This window comes from Chrysochloris asiatica, unplaced genomic scaffold, assembly GCF_000296735.1.
Source record: "Chrysochloris asiatica unplaced genomic scaffold, ChrAsi1.0 scaffold00004, whole genome shotgun sequence".
Lineage (NCBI taxonomy): Eukaryota > Metazoa > Chordata > Mammalia > Afrosoricida > Chrysochloridae > Chrysochloris > Chrysochloris asiatica.
In genome coordinates, this window is record NW_006408522.1 from 17,919,702 (window position 1) to 17,937,598 (window position 17,897).

A 17,897-nucleotide genomic window follows, 5' to 3' on the forward strand; every position below is an offset into this window, starting at 1 on the left:
TGGGTAGATCCTGATTTATACAGACCCTATAGGAAAGAGTATCACTGTTTCTTATGGTTTCCGAAACTGTAAATCTTTTGGGAGCAGACAGCCTCATTTTTATCCAGCAAAATGGCTAGTGGATTTGAACTGCTGACCTTGTGGTTAGCATCCAATACTTAACCCACTGTGCCACCACGACCCTGTAATAAATGGAATCCAAAAGGTGAATACTAAGTGCCTCCACTGCAACACATCCGGTGGCAAATACTGACGGGATAGTATAGCATCCTGCATACACAAGACCTTTAAGAGCCCAACTTTTCGGTAAATGATTCTCTGTTAGAAAAATCTGACAATTGGTGTTCCTGTAAAGCCAATCAGAGGAGACTGGAGAACTAAAAAGTCGTAATTATAAACCATGGCTTTAGAAGTAAAGAAATGAGGATTGTAGTCCCTATTTTCTTTCTTGTTATTACATAAATACATATACAATTCAGATAATTTTTCTCTTATCTCCCCCTTTACCGCACTTTCTCATATAGGTTATGGAGTTGGTGGGTAACTTCAGGTTCAGGTTGATGGGTATTGAATACTGAGATAATACTGAAGAATAAATGGATGTTGTTGTTGTTGTTGTGTGCCGTCAAGTCAGTTCCCAGCCACGGCAACCCTGTATAGGGTTTCCGAGGAGTGTCTGGTAAGTTTGAACTGCCGACTGTGTGGTTCAAACCGACTTTGCAGTCCAGTGCATTAACCTGCAGCGCCATTACTCAGAAATCAGGGACCCATTAAATGATGAGATACTGGCTTGGCTCCACTTGGCAAGGTGTATGCAAAATGGAAGCAAGCCAAATTTTAATAAAACAATGGTTATGTTATGTGACTGAACATGGAGGTTCTGTAGGATAAGTGCTGGACTGAAAACCACAAGATTGGCAGTTCAAGCCCACCAACCATTCCACTGGAGAAAGATGAGGCTTTCTACTCTCACAAAGATTTCCAGCCTCAGAACCAACTCGAAAGTACTTAACACGATGTTTTATGAGCCAGTAGCATGCTAACTTCAGTTAGCCTCCCAATTTGGAAGTACACACAACCATTTGATCAGGTGAAAAAGAGAATTACGGAGAAATAGCAGCATGAAGAACCTTATATTACCACTAAACATATGAAGAGAATGTGTACATTTTCTTTTTTCTTAACTTTATCTCCGCAAGACATAGGTGTGTTTCTGCAAAGCCAATCTGTATTCCTGTCTCAGAAACTGCTCACAAAGCTCAGTGTGACTGCACCACATTTGGTTGGCATGCACAGGTCACCAGTTTCTCCTTTTTTTGCTGAGTCTGTTCGGCTCTGTCTCCCAGTAAGAATTCAGTCTATTTCTTTATCCCTGCATCTGAGGCTCAGAGTCCCAAGACTATCACCTGCATCTGTTTGGTAATCTTTGTTGTAGAAGGCCCACACAGTCTTTCTGCCTAGTCTGCTATATTGTCCTCGCTCTCAAATGTGTACTTTTTGTGGTTTAAGTTGGTCTCACAGGAGAAAGCTGAGCTTCAGCCTTCCAGCATGTGCCCCATTCCAGAAAGCTGACCTTGTGTGAAAAAAGGCAGTCAGTAAGGGGTCACAGAAAGAACTATAGCTGGATCAGATTCAACTGATCACATATTGTGTGCATAAGAGGAGCCCCAACACTGGATCCCTCCAAAAACTTTTATGTAAGAAAGCCAAAATTTGGATGTAACCATGTAGGAAGCATCAAAGACATATTCCTCCTCTCCTCCAGTCTCCAGCCCTCAAATGCAGAAGCAGAGAAGGAATCTAGAGGAGAGTGGGAAGGAGGAACAAAGAGTACATCACACTAGGACTGAAGGTGTCTGGCTAGGGACAGTTGGGGGAAGGGAGAAGGGGGAGAGAGGAAATGGAAATATGTTTTTATAGAGGACAGTTGAAGGGAGTTGTTTGAGAAAACAAAGTCATTTCATATCAGCTTTAGTTATAGAAATAAAAATCTGCACACATGAAAAAAGCTAGGAAAGGAAAGAAAAAAGAATAATCAAGACTGGAATTGGTTATGTTAAGTTACAGTGTTAGTGGGTTAATGGGAATTACAGATCTCACCTCCACTGCCAGATGTTTTCAAGGTGGATACGTAATACATACAATCAAAAGAGAACTATGAAAATTCCACATACCTAAGTTAATACATGTAGGGTTTTTTTAAATGTGATTCATACACTAAAACATTCGTTGTGTGTGTGTGTGTATAGATACATATACATACATATGTGCACACACACATGTGTGTACACATACATATAAACACATGTGTAATATAAAAGCAAAGTGAACATCCACATACTTTGGTAATAAAGCTACAATACTGTTTATTTGATGTATTAAAATTGCACTCTTATTTATAAAGTTCAGAAAACCTTGAGGAAGCATGGATTCAAGGAGTGATGTTTTAAATATTTTTAGGTTTACTGAAAACTCCACCCAAATGCAACTCTTTTCCCCTTTCTAAAACCAGCCTAAAATGTAATCTAGGTATGTACACCTAGATTAAGAGGGATTGTTTGCTGCATTTGAATGGCATACTATCATAATACACAAAGTCTTAAAGTCTTAATATGCTAGCACCTACAAAGCACTTACTTACCTTGGCATTATCTTCGATGTAGCTAGAAAAGTTAAAGTACAGACAAATCTGGAGCATGTTTATCACAGGAAAAACAAATTACCTGTATGTTCTCTATCCTAAGGATCTCTCGTAAATGAAGAGATGTCCTCTTACTTAGTTTTACAATTTCTGTGGTACACTTTAAAATATTGTGGAATTGAGCCAGTATATTTGGCTTTTTTTGACTCATGCTAACATTTTTAATAATCTCTCAGAAATGTCAGATCTGAAATACATATAATTACCAAAATATAATGAATCACAAAGAAGCTCAAAAGAATGTCTGTTGAACAGTAATATCCTAGAAGGTTATGAGATGGGAACTTTACCACGTAACACAGACACAAGTTTCAAATAAAATACCAAGCCTGCCTCTTGGTCCATTTCAAAATAAAAGTTGGAGTTTTTCTCATACAAAATTAAGATAAACTAAGATTTTCCTTCTAGAAACTCCAGAACTGAAAATTTTATAGTTGATGTCAGGATTTGGGAAATTATCACTATCATTAACTAACAAACATTGGATCTTTTGTCCTGAACAGAAGAAAATGTCATATCATAGATATTCAAAGCTAATTTATGCTTAATGTAACTATATAAAAGTTAGAATAATTAAGAGTTAACCATTCTATAGTTTTAATAAATAGTACCTTATTATTGAATTTCTTTATAAGGTTATAATTCATGAAAGGTAAAAAGCATTAGCAATTCTCTATTAATCATAATCTCCCATTTTCAATAATATTAATACTATTTAAAATCATTTAAAATTAGATTTTAGTTTTGTTATCAATTTGCTTTATCCTCAGGTTCAATGGATTACTTACTCTGTGAAGTTTGAGTGTCTATGAATTTCTTTATCAAGGCATCAGTACTTTCGGTGTAAAGACTGAGAGCGTATCTCAAGGACTGAAGATCTGGGCTTTTCTCCAAGAAATTCTTTTTCAAGCCATTTCCTCCTGCATGAAAATATTGCTGAAAAGAAAAAAAAAAATGTATATAAACAGAGATATTCAGAAACAAATTATTGGAATAGAGATTTTATTGTTTCAATAACATCATATGTGTGCAAAAGCTGGACAGTGAATAAGGAAGACTGTAGAAGAATTGATCGCTTTTAAGTTATGGTGTTGGAGGAGAATATTGAAAGTGCCATGGGCTGCCAAAAGAACCAACAGATCTGTTTTGGAAGCAGTACAGCCAGAGTGCTCCTTGGAGGCCAAGATGGCCAAACTTCATCTCTCATACTTCAGACATATTGTCAGGAGAGACCAGTCAGAGAAGGCTATCATGTTTGGTAAGGTGGAGGGTCAGAGAAAAAGAAGACGACCCCCAGCTGGATGGATTGGCCAAGTGGCAGCATCGATGGACTCAAGTGTGGCAACAGTAGTGAGGTTGGCCCAGGATTGGGCAGTGTTTCGTTCTGCTGTGCATATGGTCGCTATGAGTTGGTACCAACTTGAGGGCACATAACAACAACAACAACAATACAGAGTCACTATGTGTCGGAACCAACTCGTGGGTACTTAACAACAACAGTACTGAAAACCAATGTGGAAGAATAAATTGTGATCTATATAAGGTAGGTTTAAACAAACAGTGGTAGCATGTACCCACTACCAAGCCATCATCTATTTCAGGTTCCAAAGATATTTCTTAAATGATTCTTTGTATTATACACCCCAGAGCCCTGAAGGCTTAAGCTTTTTCTTCCCGTTCATAGCTTTAGTTAAGCAAATGGAATCATAAAGATACAGTGGTTAGAATCCTAGAGGATGATCAGGTTAGCTAACAATTGTCAAACTTCTGTTTCCAGAGCATGAAAAAGCCTATCTAAACCCCAAATCCTCAAAATTTCATAAGAGAAGTAGGTCATGGACATGTATTTTCCAGATCCTAATTTGAAAGTCTAGGCCAGACATCTACTGCTCCATCTTCCCTGTCCTCTAATTGTACATAATGGTGTGGATATAGTACAGCTAGAGAAAATGCAGACTGGCCCTTAGAAATCAAATACCTCAGATTCTGGTGTATGAAAAACATAAAACACTATTGTGATTAAAAAAAAAAAATTCTGTTATTGTCATACAAGAAACTATTTACAGGTAAGATAATGGTAGAGAAGAAAAATAATCTTGGGCAACAAATATGGTCATTGAGGGACATCAAAGAGGCAGATTTTCTAGAGATAATGTGCTAGAAAACTAAGGATATTTTTTCCAACTATTTATATGTAATAGTACATTGATACTGTACTTCTGACGTTACATTAATGGTTCTCAGTCCCTGCACCAGCAATGAGAGAGGAACATACAACCATTGGTATTGGTGGTTCATCATTGTCTGTGATTCTCATAGAAAGCAATGTTTTGAAAGTTTTCTTAAAGTTCAGTAAACAGTTCTGAGGAACTCCTAAACAAACATTGTCAACTCTCTGTCCCACCCCTAAAGAATTTGAGGTAGAACAACTCGATAAACTAAAATAATCACAGTAATTAGTGCTTCCTCCACTATTTAGGTGCAGAACTCGGTGTTTGCTGGCATCTGTGGATCAGAATTGACTTGATGTCAAAGGGGTTTGGTTTTTTTTTGTAGTGCACTTTCAAATGGCAATGTAGAGAAGTCTGGGGGAGTAGGACAGAGAAAGTGGGCGACAAGGCTATCATCTGAAGAAACCCTACCCAAGGAGAAAAAGCCCTGCTGTTTCAGTTGTATATCTTCGAGTCAGTCCTGACTCATAATGACCCGGTATAGGGTTTCCAAAACTGTCTTTATGGGAGCAGCAAGCCCACCATGCAGTTAACAGTCCCCTGAGTAGATCACTATATTACCAGGGCTTCACCCAAGGAGATAAAAACATACAATCACTTAAAATTCTACTCATTGATTCTAGGTACATTCTCTGTGGAAAAGCAAGTTATTGCAAAGCTAGGTATGGTTATGAAGAGGAGGCACAGAAATATGGCAATTTTTTTTTTTTAATTCTTTAAGAGAAGACAAAGATATAATATTACAACTCTTCTATACCTGATTTTTCTTGTGAAATTATTTTTGCATGCATTAAATATTATTGAAGACTACTGGTGTGGTGCTGTTGGTTAATGCACTGGTCTGCAAAGTCCACTTTGTTAGGGAGGCCTGAAGTTCACGTTTACCAGCTGCTCCTTGGAAACCCTATACAGGATCGCTGAGTCAGAACCTCACTCAATGACACTTAACAACAACAATTCACATAAAACTGTTTCAAGTTCTTTGGTGGATAGAGAAAAAAATGCATTTTTCCTTTTTTTCCCAAGAAACATCCTGCTATTTAAGGTGAGGGGAAAGTATTGAATTGACATATTGAAGGGGAAGGTTTTACTTGGTCCTAATTCTAGATTCCTCCTTAAACAGTGCAGGCCTGTTTGCATTGTAAACTAAGGCATGGCACCACAGAGAAAATGTCTCACTCTAAGAATGAAGAACATCTTTGGGTGGTATAGTTAACACAACTGTCTCTTAAACAAAAGACGGAAGATTTGAATTTATCTCTGAAGAAAGGACTGGTGCTTGGATATTGAAAAATCAGCCATGGAGGGAGAGCACAGTTCTACTCTGAAACATGGGGTTTTCATGAGCTGGAAGCAACTCCAAAGCAACTGGTTTAAGAGAGAAGAACAGTGGGCCACACTGAACCAAGAGCAGGAGGGTCTCCAAAAGAGGGAAGACATTCTGACTCCAAGTGTTCAGTCTTATCAATCAGGAGCCTGTAAGTGTCAGATTATAATTTTAAAAGAAAAAACCCAAATAAATAAAAATACTGTTTTCCCATGTCTCAAGTGTTGTCAGGAAAAATTATAAAAGACTCTGAACAAAGCAAAAAAAGATTAGTGGGTCTCCTGTCTAGCTCACTCATCTGCGTTTTCTTTTCTTTTCAATGTATGAGCTATTTCAAAATTGTGTAAATCATGGGAAACTGATGATAATGCAAATGACTCTTTTTCTATCAAAATGTAAATTAATTATTTCTGGGACAACTATTGCTCTGTGGATAAATGTGTTGTCTCTATTTGTAAATCTGTTTCACTTATCTTTGTTGTTTATAGATATGTGGTTCTTAGAATTACCCTTTGAGTCAGTTAGAACATCTTATTGATTTTCTTGTTAGTTGATGAGTTAAACAAAAATTCTGTCATGTTATATATCTGCATGAAAGTCATGTTTATGCCCTCAAAAACTATTCTCAGATAGAGTGTATATGAAGTTGCATGAATGACAGTATCCATGAAGGTAATGATAATTTTAACTGTCTAGTTTGTGGGTATAAAGCTAACCAGTTGTAATCTGAAACATACCAGGTTTCCATGAGTTGGAATCCACTCCAAGGCAACTGGTTTAAGAGAGAAGAACAGTGGGGCTCTGGGCTCATGGGACACTATCAGTGATAGTGTCTGTATTCCTGCAAACTGGCACTTCCTCCCGCTTTACCAGATACTGATTAACCTTCTATCTTCAGGCACACTTTTTGTGGGATGCTGTCTTAGTTATCTATGGCTGCTATCACAGAAATACCACAACTGGATGACTTTACCAAACAGAAATTGATTCTCTCACAGTTCAGGAGGCTAATGTCAAAATTCAGAGCACTGACTCTCAAGTCAGGATCTGTAGGCCCAGGGTTCCTTGTGGATCTCCATGTGTCTTGGCATCAGTCTTTCCTTGGATTTAGAAGCTTCTTAGTACAGGGATCCCCTGTTCATAGGTCACGCTCCACTCCTGGCTCTTCTTTCTGGGTGGTAGTAGGTCCTCCTTTCTCTGCTCAAATCTCTCTCCTTCTCTGGTAGCATAGTGGTTACAAATCAGGCTGCAAACCTTAAGGTTAGCAGTTCGAAGCTACCAGCCACTCCGTGGGAGAAAGATGAGGCATTCTGCTCCTGTAAAGATTTACAACCTTGGAAACCCTGTACAGGGTCACTATGAGTTGGAACCGACTCCCTGGCACACAACAACATCCCACCTTTAGAGTCCTGGTGGGATAAGCACTGGACTACTATCCACAAGTTCCACTTTTGCCCTCTCATTGTTATTGTTGTTAAGTGCCATAGAGTCAGTTCTGACACATAGCGACCCTCTATGGCATTTCTGAGGCTTTAGGTAGCAGAAAGTCTCATCTTCCTCCCAATGAGCAGATAGTGGGCTTGTTCCTTGGACCTTGCAGTTTGAAGTCTAGTGGTTATTGTATGGAGTCACCATGCTCCCTTGATTTGTCATTAGGATCCCCAAAGACTTCCAAGTCCAAATTCCAACCTGGGGCAGTATTTCTTTTCATCTGTAAATCTAAACTACTAGTTATCTGCTTCCAAAGAACAATGTGGGACAGACTATAAGGTAGTCATTTCCATTACAAACAGGAGCAATTAGAAGGAATAACAGGCATTAGGCAAGTTAAAAATCTAGCAGAACAATTTATGTTAGCTCTCAAGGCTCGCAAAATAACTTAGTTCTGAGACCATTTGGCAATGGCTCTTTGCTACCGACCCTGGGTGTTGGCCATGCATTCTGGATTCTGGGTAAGTAGCTATTTAACCCTGAGCTTCTGCTCTGCCTTCCAGGTATCTGGAATGGCAGCTCTCCTCCCTTTGGGCAGTCCCATTATCCTAGTACATCTGAGTGGTGACCCTACCCTCTGGGCCATAGCAGACCCTGCTGTTCTGCCGCTGTGAGCATGGCAGCTCTGCCCCATCAACTTTAAGCAGAGATCCCATCTTAGCAGCAGCCCCACACTCTGGAACCAAGCTGGGTGAAAAATCCCACTCCTTGAAATTTAAGAAATTGCGGTCCCACCCTTAGAAATCTCAGAGTTCATGGTTCTACCCTTTGAGAACCTAGAAAGCATGAGCCTACCTTTAGAGACTGAGGCAACTCTGTATCCTGTGCTTCTACGTCTCGAAGAGGGCAGCTTGGTTTCTGCTGTGCTCAAGCAAGTGTTACAAAGCTCAGTTACTCTACTGATAAATTCCCAGAGGCACCTCACTCAACCAGTAAGCCTTAGCCAGAAGGCTCTTAGCTTTCTCTCTCTGCTCCATGGCTCAGAAAGTCTAACTTCACCCATAAGTGCACAGAAGCCTCCTACATGAAGGTGCTCAGCTCTCTCACTCATGGGGTTGGCTTCTGTGCCACCTTTGCTGGTCTCCTGATGCTGCTGCTGCCATTTCTCTGCCACTGTTTCTCACCATCTTTACAGTCTCTGTTCTCACTTCCTTCTGAGCCCCCATCAGAATTACCTTTACATCCATCATTCCAGCAGTCTCTTCTAGGCAATCTAGGCCTTTATTTCCAGGCAGTTGGGTACTCTTCCAGCCTCTGCTCATTTTCCATTTCCAAAACTGCTTCCACATTTTGGAAAACTGTTAAAAGCAGCACGCTACTCTCAGTCTTAGTTATCTAGTTCCCAAATTCTGTCTTAATTATTTAGCGCTGCTATAACAGAAATCCCACAAGTGGGTAACTTTAACAAACATAAATTGGTTCTCTTACAGTTTAGGAGGCTAGAAGTACAAATTCAGAGGGCTGGCTCTGGAGGAAAGTGCTGGTCTTCTTTCAGCATCTGTAGGCTTAGCATTCCCTGGAGGGTTCCATGTGTCTTGGCATCACTCTCCCCTTAGATCCAGGAGTTTCACACTGCAAAGCCCCAGGTCCAGAGGATGCACTCTTCTCCTGACACTAGTAGGCCCCTCCTTCTTGGTTCATGTATCTTTCCTTTTATCTCATGTCTCTCTCCTTTAATCTTTTATAAAACAAAATACATTGTACACCATACCCTTAGCAATCTCTCATACACTGGATTAGGGTCCATTGAGATTAAGAGTGAGGTCGCTATGAGTTGGAACTGACTCCATGGCATATAACAGCATCCCACCCTTAATCTACTTATTGGTTTATCAAAGTTGATCACATCATGAGGGATCATCACATAACTCCAATGTCATCGAGAATCATAGCCCAGCCACGTTGATACACATTCTAGGGGGACAAAATTCAATTCATGACACATGTCAAGGATTATAAACAAAAAGACATAGTACTTACTGTAAAGAAACAATTCTTTTAGTAGGAAGTGTAACTAACCTATGGACTTTGATAATGGTTGACAGACATTTGAAGAGTATTTTGTAAATACAGATATTGGGAGGCAAACAATTCTACTAGGGAAGAAGTCGTTAAGGGTTTCCCAACTTTGGCATATATCAGTGGGATGGCTGTCATTTTAAACTTCAGAAGCCAATAGATGATTCACCACAATGGGGTCAAGAAAGGAAGCGTCCCACATAGTATCAAGAGAAACCCTGGGAGTTACTTGAGAAGAATCAAGGCATTTGGAGTTCTCATAGTATATTCCTTTGGTATAGCTAAAGATACCATGCTTTACCAGTGTTACTCTATTCTCATCACCAGACTTGTGGTGCTTTAGAAACTACAAACAGCTTCTAGGCAGTAGTAGGGAGCTTAGAAAAAAGTAAGAGATGGCACTGTACTTCTAAAGATTTACAACACTTATTAACATATTGAAGGTTCTGACACCCACTATGATAAAGAAATCTGTTTGGCCTTTATAATACACTTGGCCTAAGCTGTGGGTTAATGAGCTGGACTGCAAAGTCAGTTTGAACCACAAGGTCAGCAGTTCAAGCTCACCAGCTGCTCCTCGGAAACCCTATACAGCATTGCTATGGGTCAGAACTGGCTCCATGACACTTAACAACAACAAAGCTTACTTGGTCAAAAGACATGTATATATGAAAGGATGAGTGCAAAACCAATGTTCTCCCAGGTAAACTATCACTCAATTCACAATAAACGCTTTGGGGTGGGGGTGGGGGGGAAGAGCCATGTAACTTTTCCAAGTATTTCCTGAAGCTTGGGATCAATCTTTGGCACAGACTAGGTCATTGAAAAATGGGTACTATAAAGAATAAATTAGACAGCATGTTCTGTTACTTCAAAACAGACCAAATGCAGTGTGCCACATACAACCTGTGAATTATGATTTATTAATGGGTATTGAAATTGATTTTTTATGAATATATTTAAAAAAAAATAGAACCCAATGGGATACAACAGAAACTTTCTGATATGTCAGAAATAATAATTTCCTCAGGTTAAAACAAAACAAAAAAAGAGACATGTATATCATAGAATATCTATTAACAATCTTAAAGACAGAATTGTCCCATGGCATATGATCTGGGAAACTAGAGTAGAAGAAAGTGGTTGGATTTAATATAATTAAGACATTTTTAAGGACTTAAAAAGCTTTATGGAAGAAGGAAACTAGAGTTAGACTATAAAGAATTACGGTACATATTTGCTTTTGAATCCAATGATTATTAATTTTATGTGTCAACTTAGCTAGGCTATGGTTCTCAGTAGTTTTGCCAAACACTAGACTAACTGCTGTCCCATAATGAAATCTAATGTAATATACAATAATCACCTTCTATAATGTAATTTAAGGAGCTCTGGTAGCGTCGTGGTTACGAATCGGGCTGCTAAACTCAGGGTCATCAGTTTGAAACTACCAGCTGTTCCACAGGAGAAAGATGAGGCTTTCTGCTCCTGTAAAGATTTACAGCCTCGGAAACCCTGTACTAGGTTGCTATGAGTTGGAACCGACTCCACGGCACATAACAACAACAAATAATGTAATTTAGGAGTCCTGGTGTGGTGCTGTGGGTTAATGCACTGGACTGCAATGCAGGTTTAAACTGTGGTTCAAGCTCACCAGCCGCTCCTCAAAAATCCTACACAGGGTCACTATAGGTCAGAACCAATTGGATGGCACTTAACAATAAATAATGGAATTTGTTGTTGTTAAGTACCCTCCAGTTGGTTCTGACTTACGATGACCCTGTATAGTGTTTCTGAGGAGCAGCTGGTAGGTTTAAACCATCAATCTTGTGGTTAGAAGTCTAGTGCTTATCCTACAGTGCCATACCAGGTTTCCATAATGCAATCTTTGTTGTTTTTAAGTTTTGTTGAGTTGGTTCTGACTCACAGTACCCTGGTATAGGGTTTCTTTGTGGGAGTAAAAAGCATCTTGTGGTTCACAGTCCAGTGCTTACTTACGGAGCCACCACACTCTCATAATGCAATCTTGTTGTTATTAAGTGCCACTGACCCAGTTCTGACTTATAATGACCCTGGATAGGATTTCCATGGAGCATTTGGTAAGTTCGAACTGCTGATCATGTGGTTCCAAGTCCACTGCTGATACTACACACCAGGAGTCCTAGATGGTGATTATTTTACATTACACTAGATGAATCAGCAGCTAGTCTCGTATGTTATTCTAGGTGCTGTTGAGTCAGTACAACCTTATATACAACAGAATGAAACATGCCTGGTCCTGCCCCAGCCTCACAATCTATGCTAAGCTTGAGCCCATTGCAACTGCCATTGCGCCAATCCATCTTGTGATGGGTTTTCTGATTGTTCGCTGGAACTCTGCTTTACCTAGCATGATGTCCTTCTCCAGGGACTGGTTCTTCTTGATAATAGGAGAGATATATTATCTGTCCAAAGAATGAGAGCTGTTTTGCCATTCAAGCAACTACTATAGTGTATGGCAAAACTACTGAGAACCATAGCATATAATATTATCTATCTATCTATCTATCTATCTATCTATCTATCTATCTATCTATCTATCTATCAACCATTGATTCTGTTTCTCTAGAGAACCCCTCTATAACTTCATATTAAGACAAATTTTTACCACTAAGGTATTTACTTTTTAGGGCTTTGGGACACAAGGGACCAATGACTAATTATGAAGTTAAAACAAAAAGTATGAGTTTGTTCCTGATATGGCCTAAAGGTTTCTCTGGAGTTTTACGCTGGGATACAACATGAATTTCCTGCACCTTTAGCCACAGAATTCTCTGACTCATCTCACTAAAGGCATAATATTTAGTGACCAGTGGAAGATTTGTAAGGGCAGAAATGATGCCTTTGTCTTTTGAGACTATTGTACAATAGAAGACGTTGTGAGACAGGAACCCAGGACAAAGGGTAGTAACGCCAGGACAGAAAATAAGTTGTAAAATTCTAAGAATGAAAACTTCATTTAGTGAACACAGATATGTCCCAGGATCCTCACTCAAAGAGAAAAAGAAATGATTTCTATGCTTTTGTAAATGCAAACTCAATGAAAAGGCTACTTTTGGAAGACTTTCACTGTTCAGAAGCTGGGCTGATTGTCTGTCCTAAGAGCACGGTTCTGGTTATCTTACTGGCACAGATAATCAGCAGAAAGGGGGCTGCTGACCTGGACATCCACAGATTCCACATTCCGTTTTTGACTCTGCAAGTGACCCAGAGGAACCATGAGAACAGAATTCGTATTTTGATTTGGATTTCAAAGATTATAAATGGGGGCTGGTGTGTGGGTGTAAGTGTTTTAGCTATTAAGAAACATGATCCATAGTTCAAGAATCCTTAGTTGATCTCTGTGCATTGTAGAAGCCTCTATGGGAGAATTTTATGCTACGGTGGTGTTGTGAATGCAGTTTTAAAGTCTTGTGGACATTTCTCTTAAGCACATGCAAAGTTGATTATTTTCCATTTGTTTTTAAATAAAGACTGCAACCTGAAGCACTATCTAAGAACCTCCAGTTTGCTCTATGCAGTTACGTACTTTGATTGTTTGATTGGTTATATGCCATGGAGTGAGTTCCAACTCATAATGACCCTGTATAGGGTTTCCAAGCTAGAAAAAGCCTCATCTTTCTCTTGCAAAACAGCTGGTAGTTTTGAACTGCTGACCCTGAAGTTAGCAGCCCAACTCATAACCACTGCGCTACCAGGGCCCCTTAGATATCTACTTAAGACTGGTGCAAATCAGCTAAAAGAATAATTGGTAAAAAAAACAAAACAAAACAAGATGGGACATGTCATTTCATTTTCATTCAAAAAGGGATTCAAGAAAGGTATTTTTAATCTCTCCGCTGGAAGACCATAGAGGAGTTGGATGTTTAGCGCTTTGAAGGCTGTCAGCTGAGTGACATTTTCCCTATGTTTGGCTGTATCCTGGCTGATAATTTCTCCACAGACTTGGACAAATGCAGAAATCATGCTTTTTGAGTTTGTAGTTGAGCCAAAGTTTGAAGTTGTTACATTGGATGACAAAGTCAGTATTCAGAGAGATCTTGGCAGGGTGGAATGGCAGGACAACATTACAGGATGAGACGGCAAAGAGAAAAGGAAAAAGCCTGTGCTCATAATAAAACATTGATTGCAAAGTACAGAAAAGGGGTGGCCTGGTTAAACAGAAGAAAAGTGTGATGCTTTATTTGATCTCAAGTTCAACATAACTTAATAAGTGATAGGGCTGCTCTCAAAGCCAATGAAGTCATACAGTGAATGAATGTGGGTAGACGGGTCAAGACAAGGGATGCAATAGTGTGGCAACATTCATCTCTGGTTACAACAATCTAGAGTATTTGGTTTATTCTAGGTTACATCATTTATAAAAAAGGATGAAAAAGTAGAATCGTAGCTGAACCAGAATTGGGTAAGGTCTAGAAGGAAGGCTGTTCTATAAACAGTTGGAGATAACTAATGGCAGTGTAATAGTTTTTTTTTTTTTATGTCTGAAAGGTTAACACATGGCAAAGAAAATGGGATTATTTTATAGAAGACTGAAAGTTCATAACAGCATTAGTATTTAGCTAGAAGTAACAAGGAAACTGATTTACCCTTAATAAAAGGAAAATATTTCTTATTATAAATGCAAATTAAAATTAGAAACTGCTACAGGTAGGATGGACTCCTGGTGCGGTGCTGTGGAATAATGCACTGGACTACAAGGTTGGTTTGAACTGCAAGGTTGGCAGTTCAAATTCACCAGGTGCTCCTCAGAAACCCTAGATAGGGTTGCTATGAGTTGGAACCAAGATCTGCAGTTCAAGCGCACCAGTCACTCCTCAGAAACCCTATACAAGGTCTCTATGGGTTAACATCACAAATGTTAGAGAATAGGACTAGAGTCTGACCAAAGCTCTGTGGTTCAGGAGGCCCAGGACAAGACTGCAGTTCTAGAGAAACTGACAAGGATACAGAGACAGCAGAATGACATAAACCCACTTCATGAGTCGTAAAGATTAGAGCACAGTCTTGCCCAAACAACAAGGCAAGATCTGAACAGTCAGATGAGATATTTGAGATGACAAAGAGGATTTGCTTGTGAATCATTACCTCCAAATTTGGGTAGAATTTAGCCTATGAGTAGTGGTCATGTGGACCTACCAAGAAGTAGTAGAGAAATGTTGGGGGTTAGAGATAGAGGTAGGCCTGTCAAAACACTGAATAGCCTCCCTGTTCTGCAGAACACATTTTCTTTCCTCCCCTAAAGTCATGGTGGTGGTGGTGTGCCATGGTGGAGTCAGTTCTGACTCTTAGTGACGCTACATAGGGTTTCCAAGGTTGTGAATCTTTAGGGGAGCAGAGAGCCTCATCTTTCTTCTGTGAAGTAACTGGTACATTCGAACTACTGACCTCTCAGTTATCAGCCCAGTTCAGAATCCACTATGCTACCAGAAATCCTTCCACAAACAGCATGGTGGCGGTGGTGGCTGTGTGCCGTGGAGTCGGGTCTGACTCATGCTGACCCTGTACAGGGTTTCCAAGGCTGTAAATCTTTACGGGAGAAGAATCCTCATCAGTCTAACACAATTTATGATGGACTGAATTCAGATTCTGAAAATCTTACTTTGTTTCTTTCCCCCTTCATTGCTGTTGAGTCAGTGGTACTTACCAAAGTTCTCAATTAGCCCCATATCCATACCCATAAATGCTGGTAATTCCAAAAGTTAGTTACTATTCAGAGTTCTGAAAATAATTATATAAAGAACTGGTTTTGCAATTTTCTTATGTTTCTTCTTCAGATTTTCGATTTCTTCCCCTACAAAAGTATTTTGCTAACTTTTCATACTTCTAGATAAAATTCTAGCTGTACCTTTAGAAATCCCATTTCCATAATCCTGCTGCTCAATTCCCATTCTCCAGTTGCCACCAAGTATCATGAAACTCTTACCTCACAACTTTCATTGTGCAGGCTTCAACACTGAACCATTAAAAGGCAGCCTCTTATTACATGCTGACACTGCAGAACCAAAGTCATGAGGTGACACTTTTGTGGCAGTGCTCAATTGTTACACAGAAAGGGCTCTCTGTTTTAATGAATAGCATTATAATGCCTGTTTCTATCCAGTGGGACTACTTTATACTCTGCAAATGGGTCCTGGTAACTAACAGCTCTGGGCTGCGTTGTTCACACATTCTAGAGGCAATGCATTCCCTAGTGAAGAGTGAGGCATTTGACACAGCTTACATTTTACTTTATAAATGTTGTTGCATGCCGTCAAGTTGGTTTTGACTCAGAGGGAACCTGTATAGGGTTTTCAAGAGTGGCTGATGTGTTTGAATCACTGACCTTGGGGTTAGCACTCAGGAACTTATCCAGAAAATATATTTGTTGTTGTTGTTGTTGTTGTTGTTGTTAAGTGCTGCCATGTCAGTTCCAATCATCGTGACCTTGTATAGGGTTTCCAGGAGTAAATGGTAGGTTTGAACTGCTGACCTTGAGGTTACCAGTCCAGTGCTTATCCTTCCATGCCACATTACAGATTATTTATATACAACCTTATATGACAGGACTTCAAAAGGTTTGTGGAAAAATTCCATTTCTTTCAGTAATATTTCATTTTGAAGCCCTCTCATATATGTGAAAGTTTATACACACACACTGTAAACACACATTTAGTTCATTCTACAAAACTCTTTTGCTGCTCAACCTTTTAGGCTATGAAAAATTGATACACACAATATAATTCAATAAATCAAAAATAATAACTGTGATGACTAAAAAGGAGGAGAAGATTGGTAAAATTTGAAAATTATTTCAATGAGCAGAAAACACACACAAAAGAAATTTTGTTAGCCAAAAATCCCCTGAAGCATTCTGATTAATTGAGTTTGGGGATTACATGTATCTTTCTGAAAACATGTGTTTCTGCATAGGTTTCACACACATTTATAGAGAGAAGCAAAGATAATTTATGTGAGGACAGTATAATGTAGATGAAATAAAGAAGAAATTTATGTATACTATGGATGAAATAAATAATACATTTCAACCCATAGCGCTTTATAGGTTGCTCTGTAGAACAGAGTAGAACTGTCCCAGAGCGTTTTTACAGCTGCCAAACTTACGGAAGCAGCCCACCACATCTTTCTACTGCAGAGCAGCTGATGGGGTTGAATCACTGACCTTTCAGTTAGCAGCTGGGTACTTCAGTCACTGTGCAACTAGGGTGCCTTAAAAAGGAGACACTAAGGGATAAATCTAACATAATTCAGGAATACATCTGTATAAGTATTATATCCATCTACTGGTGTGGCACTGTAGAATAAGCACTTGACCACAAGGTTGATTTGAACTGCAAGGTTGGTGGTTCAAGCTCACCAGCTGCTCCTCAGAAACCCTATACAGGGTCACTATGAATCAGAACCAATTCGATGGCACTATACAACAACATCAACTGTATCCATGGATGGCACAGTTCTGCAGCTGTGCATGGGAACTCTCTTTTGATGTATGTAAAGGACTCTCCAGACCCAGGCCACTATGACCTCACCTTGATAGTAGCCAGGACCACCTCCATTATTGCACACTGTCTTGGTGTCAGACCCTTGGTGTCATCTCGAATCATGTGCTCCTGAAAAACAGGTGGACAATTTATTATAAAACAACCAATTTCCACACACTGTATGTATAACTCACATAAACAAACATTTCCTATGTGAAAGATTTTCTTCACATGTCCTTTTTAATTATTTTGTCAGTATTTCATAGATATCTATTTTCTCAAAAGATGAAATGCTCCATGTCTACTTAAAGAGAAATGCCTTGGTACATGCAAATTTACATTAGGAAAAAAACAAAACAAAAACAGAAACCTGGAAAATGTGTATCAGAGCTTTTTCATCTTAATTTCTTGCTTTATAGTCTACTCACTGACAAAAGTCAACAATTGTTTTTGTTGTAAAGTGCCATCTAGCCAGTCCCGTCTCATAGCGACCCTGTATAGGGTTTCTGAGGAGTGGCTGGTGAGCTTGAACTGCCGACCTTGTGGTTCAAATTGACCTTGCAGTCCAGTCTATTAATCCACAGCACCACACCAGGACCAAATCCCTT

At 39.3% G+C, this 17,897-nt stretch overlaps 1 protein-coding gene across 1 annotated transcript in view; it reads right to left on the reverse strand.

Moving 5' to 3' along the window:
• UNC13C (unc-13 homolog C (C. elegans)) overlaps positions 1–17,897 on the reverse strand; it is a 769,914-nt gene that overhangs the window by 99,976 nt on the left and 652,041 nt on the right. The window contains exons 28-29 of the mRNA XM_006831631.1: positions 17,338–17,418; positions 3,490–3,637 (exon numbers count right to left, since the gene is read on the reverse strand). Coding sequence (XP_006831694.1) covers positions 3,490–3,637; positions 17,338–17,418 — 229 coding nt within the window. The remainder of the gene's footprint in view (positions 1–3,489; positions 3,638–17,337; positions 17,419–17,897) is intronic.